General features: G+C 35.0%; 1 protein-coding gene across 1 annotated transcript; it reads right to left on the bottom strand.

Moving 5' to 3' along the window:
• Positions 1 to 1,231: 1,231 nt before the first annotated feature.
• Positions 1,232 to 2,762, bottom strand: LOC112712091 (uncharacterized). Its single transcript, XM_025764888.3, has 3 exons — positions 2,014 to 2,762; positions 1,742 to 1,947; positions 1,232 to 1,664 (listed from the first exon to the last, which is right to left on the bottom strand). The coding sequence occupies exons 1-3, from the start codon at positions 2,113 to 2,115 to the stop codon at positions 1,397 to 1,399; spliced, it is 576 nt and encodes a 191-aa protein (XP_025620673.1). The 5' UTR covers positions 2,116 to 2,762; the 3' UTR covers positions 1,232 to 1,396.
• Positions 2,763 to 4,718: the final 1,956 nt, after the last annotated feature.

Below are 4,718 nucleotides of genomic sequence, written 5' to 3'. Positions count from 1 at the left end.
AAAATAATAGCGATTTGAACCGCCGTTTTAACCAAGTAAAAAACGCTATTTTATTTGAAAATAATGGTGGTTTGAAACCGCCGTTTAAACTAACCAAAAGTGTCATTTTATCTAAAAAAAAAAAACACGATAGTTTAAACCGTCATTTTAACCAACAAAAAAATGTCATTTTATCTAGAAATAACGGCGGTTTTAACCGTCATTTTAACCTATCTCAAAAACCATCGTTTTAATCAGATAATTGTGGCGGTTTTTTAAAAACTGCCGTAATAACCAAATGGTACTTCAAATTATGGCGGTTTTTCTTGAGTGCCGTCAAGATAATAATGATGGTTTAAACCACAGTACTAACCTTAAAAAATTGCCGTAATTACTAAGTTTTTTTTGTTGTGTTTCATTGTTTTTTGTTCTTGGGGAATCTAATATAATTTTTTTTTCGGTCAGGTTGGGGATCCAATGTAAGTTGTAAATACGTCAAATATATTTTTGGTTATATTCTTCGTTTTTGGGTTGAAACAAAATTAATGTTGGGTTTACTAACAGGCCATTAAACCAACAAATCATACACATAACGGAAGATAGACTGGGACGTTGCTATTTGCTTCAGGTTAAGTCAACCATTGATCTAAGACCCACAAATGTAGCAACAAAAGAGATAAGATCTGCTTTTCATATTTTCGGCTCTGTTAGAATACCAAAAAAAGGCTCAATTTAACTGAAGTTACAAGAGATTAGCCAATATTCTTAATTATTAATCTAATTTTTTTAGTCTAATAATTTAAGACCATTCTTTTAATTCACACTTTTAAACATTGCTAACTAACTAACTGCTAGACAGTCTCTAGCATATTAAGTATAGGAAAGCGATGCTACTTGGAGTCCAAACTGCAATCAAGAACATTCACCTTTGAATGTTTCTAATTTCTAGTAGCATTTCAACTTTTGGGGGAAGTAATGAATTTGACCTGATGAGCCACATTAAACTAACTCTGAGTTAAGATTATAATGAGAAGGAAATTAGAAAGTAAACCATAAAGATATTTAAGTGTTACCTAAGGAATGGTTCCTTTTTTAATGGAATCAAGGAAATGTATTTGTAATTTCATCAGAGGTTTTCCCAAGTCACAAATGGATTAAAGCAATTCTTCAACTCAATGTGACAAAAATACATTAAATGACAATTCTGAGAGCTAGTGTTTTCATGTCTGTCTAGACACAAGCTACAAACTAATTTCGATGCCTCTATAGGAACAAGATCAAATCCAGCGATACTACTAGTCTATATTTGACAACTCTTGATTGATAAATCCATGAGCACTCTAAAAGCATTGCTTATGTTACAAAATAGTAGGGAGCATATGTATTACTATAAATATTTGTGTTTGTTTGTTGGAAATTATGCATATCCAGTCATACCAAGAGAGGGGCTTTGGCGATTGGGCTTGTGAGAAGGCGAAGTTGTAGTTGCCTTTGTGAAGTACATGTAGTAGTAAACATTGAGGATCATGGTTGCAACAACAAAAATGGCTCCGGCAATGAAGATACCTTTGCGCAATGATTCACAAGAGAAGTTCTGAGCATAAATCATTCCCCTGTACTTGGTGTGATACGCATTCTTTTTGGCTCCTGCTATCAAGCATGCTTCTGCAATAACAAAAGTCACCCTGCAAATTCATCCTACATATATGTTATGATGAAGAAACTAAGAACTAAGAAGTAATGTCTTATTAGAGGGACTCACCAAGAAGACATAAAATAGATGATAGACCAGGCACGATTACCCCCAGGTGTTAATGGCCTGCCGAAGCACATGCACTTTGTGACCCCCATAAGCAGTGATTGACCTGAAAGGAGGAAGAGGAAAGACCCCACTCCATACCCTGTTGCCACATCTGAATTGTAGCTGCAGTATGTTTCATTTGTCCTTTCAACTCTTTTTATGCTTCCCTGTCCAAACAAACCTACTTAGTTGTTAATCAGGGAAATGTAGATCTATAAGTAAAGAGGGCTTACCACGCTTCTTCTTCTCTCAGCAGCAATGGCGAAACCAAATGCAACCAAGCAGAGAGCCACAACCAGAAGGTGCACCAGAGTGGACCCTCTTCCCTCTCCCATTTCTTCACCTCGTTAAGCAACTACACTACACCAGAGAGGATGAAAGAAGAAACTAGAAAGAAGAAAAGCAACACAACACAGCGAGTGACTCAGTGAGTGGGAGCTAGGCAGCGTTTCATAAAGCTGTCGGGGGAACACAACATCCTGCGAATCTTCCACCCGCGCGTACATTACACATTCCAGCACGCGCCCTTCAAAACCTCCTATTTCTTTCTCACGCGCCCCTCCGTTCTTGTAACTTACAAGCCTACCAAGAGGCAGGCTTCAACTTGGCTAGTTTTAAGTGTGGTAGAGTCCATGCTAGTTATTGTGCGGCCCTGATGACCATAATTACATGCGCTCCCCAATTGTTTTATGGTCAACACGAAATTCTAGAGTGGAAAAGTGGTTAGTAGCTATTACCAATTTTTCGTTACTTTAAATTTTAAAATTAATTAGTAGCACTTTGTTTGAAGCATTAACTTACTTTTTTTAATTGGCATGTTTTGGTCATGGCAAGAACTTTATTTATTTATGTTGGTTATTTTTACATACAAATAAAAGAAAATTCTGCTTTTCTTTTTTCTGGTCGGAACAAATAAACAATCCTAAATCCCCTATTCCCCTCCTCCCCCTTTTCACCACAACAATCAGCAAAGAGTTTCAACGAAATCTCTGGAGGACGCTGCTCCCAGGTTGTTGATTCGCCAGCCCTACTGGAGTTAGCATTTCATACCATCCAAGTAGGCCTTTCCATTAACAACCAAGAAGGAGAAATCAAAATGAAAGCCTTTTTTTATATCCAAGTCCAAGTCCAAGTCCAAGTCCAAGTCCAATCATATCTAACAGGAAAAAAGAAAATTTAAGCAGATAATGAATTAGTTTACCGAAAACTATAACTGCAATTTTTATTTTGGACGTAGGCCCGTCTGAAAACGAAAAAGTATTTTTTTTTTGGACATACAATAACAAATAACAAATGGTCCTAGGACCTGTGGCCCCATCATGTACCCCAAAAAAAAAAAAAACAAATGGTCCTTGTTTTTATTTTATCATTCTTCTCATTGTTACATGATATGCAATGCAAAATGATTTTCCCCTAGATAAGAAACCTGTATTAAGAATAATGTCCTTAAAATCTCGAAGAATATGACCATGGAGCAGAGCAAACGCCATTGTCTATCAAAGTGAGAGTTTGAAACAAAACAGAGGAAGTGGCTTCTTTGGTGTCATCTGCAATCGCTGCTTCCATTAAGGCATTAACTGCATCACCCTTTGGTGTCATGCAGGACTATTGAAACCTCTATAATACTGTATTACTACCATATTTGAATTTAGCAGCGATATGTATATATAGTCAATTCAAATACCTTTACATCTAATGTTATGTTATTAATAAGGTTGCGAGTTCGGTAATATTAATATATAATGTAAAGTGAGTTCTTCAAATTTCCTTTTTATTTGCAACTTAAAAAGTACTACGTAGAAACTTCATATTTAAATACCAAAATTGTTATTAACATAATATATTTTGATATTTTAAAGTGTCTACCTTATAAATGATTTTAAAACAAAAAAAAAATGATTTTAAAACAAAAAAAAAATTGTCATATCCTTATCTTTCGTATCCAAATTATACGGTAAATACTAGTTCTCTTCAGTTTTCAGACAAAACTTGAAGCACGCTACAATAATAATCTTAAGAAAAATGGATTAGAAAAGTTTTACGAATGTTTGAATTACAGGTATGGCCTCCAGTTGGTACCAGCCACAAATTTCACCTGAATCCATATATTAGAGATAATTAACTAAAGAACAAGAATCCATATATAAAAAGTTTAATTTGCATGAAACTTTCTCACATCTTATGAGAATGAAATAATATATAACGTGGGTTCAGAGAAGGTATTGAAGTAGCTTGAAGAGGCAAAGAAGAAATATACAATAGTTTCATTATTCCATAAATGATTGACCTTTTAGATGCCACCAAAATGCAAATTGTTTGCAAGTTATTACACTAATAGTGGAGCGGGTATAGTTCCAAATTAGAATGTTGAATGAGCACGTGTATAGGAATAACTCTGCCGACAAATAATTGCCACCTTGAATTTAGCAATTGTACTTAGTGTTTTGACATATATGGTTTAGATTTGGCGGCAAATAAAGCAGATAATAAGTTATAGCCAAAATAATATAGCTACATACTACAATTCAATCATACATATCCTCATGGGGCATAATTGAGTTAACTGCCAATGGAGATGGAGGTTAGTTCCACTTTGAACCAATGTAAAGGGTCGAGAACAGAAGAGAGGAAGTTGAATAGACACAGAATAAACCAACAGCAGCAGTCATATACTATAGGTATATTCTAGTTCTACCTATTCCTATCCAACTGGCACCTGATGAGGATAAGATATGATATTGACCCTGTCTACATTTTGCTGGTGCTAACTTCATCATGATAAGGATACTTTCGGCCTGCGCCCCAAAACCAACATCTATACATCACAAACAAATGCCTAGCTAGTTGATTTCATAAAATTTTATCAAATTTTTTTTCTTTTTCTTTTAGTCTCATCTCTTGTATAGTGTTTATACATACTTTTTTGTTTGGTCTTTTT

Source organism: Arachis hypogaea, chromosome 9 (assembly GCF_003086295.3).
Source record: "Arachis hypogaea cultivar Tifrunner chromosome 9, arahy.Tifrunner.gnm2.J5K5, whole genome shotgun sequence".
Classification (NCBI taxonomy): domain Eukaryota; kingdom Viridiplantae; phylum Streptophyta; class Magnoliopsida; order Fabales; family Fabaceae; genus Arachis; species Arachis hypogaea.
Note: the sequence above shows the minus strand (reverse complement) of the source record. Positions and strands in the feature narration are given on the sequence as shown.

Coding starts and splice junctions, on each gene's coding strand:
- LOC112712091 (XM_025764888.3), bottom strand. CDS start 2,115: ATGGGAGAGGGAAGAGGGTCCACTCTGGTGCACCTTCTGGTTGTGGCT. Junction 1,948..2,013: donor CTGAGAGAAGAAGAAGCGTG/GTAAGCCCTCTT, acceptor TTGTTTGGACAG/GGAAGCATAAAAAGAGTTGA. Junction 1,665..1,741: donor ATCTATTTTATGTCTTCTTG/GTGAGTCCCTCT, acceptor ATGAATTTGCAG/GGTGACTTTTGTTATTGCAG.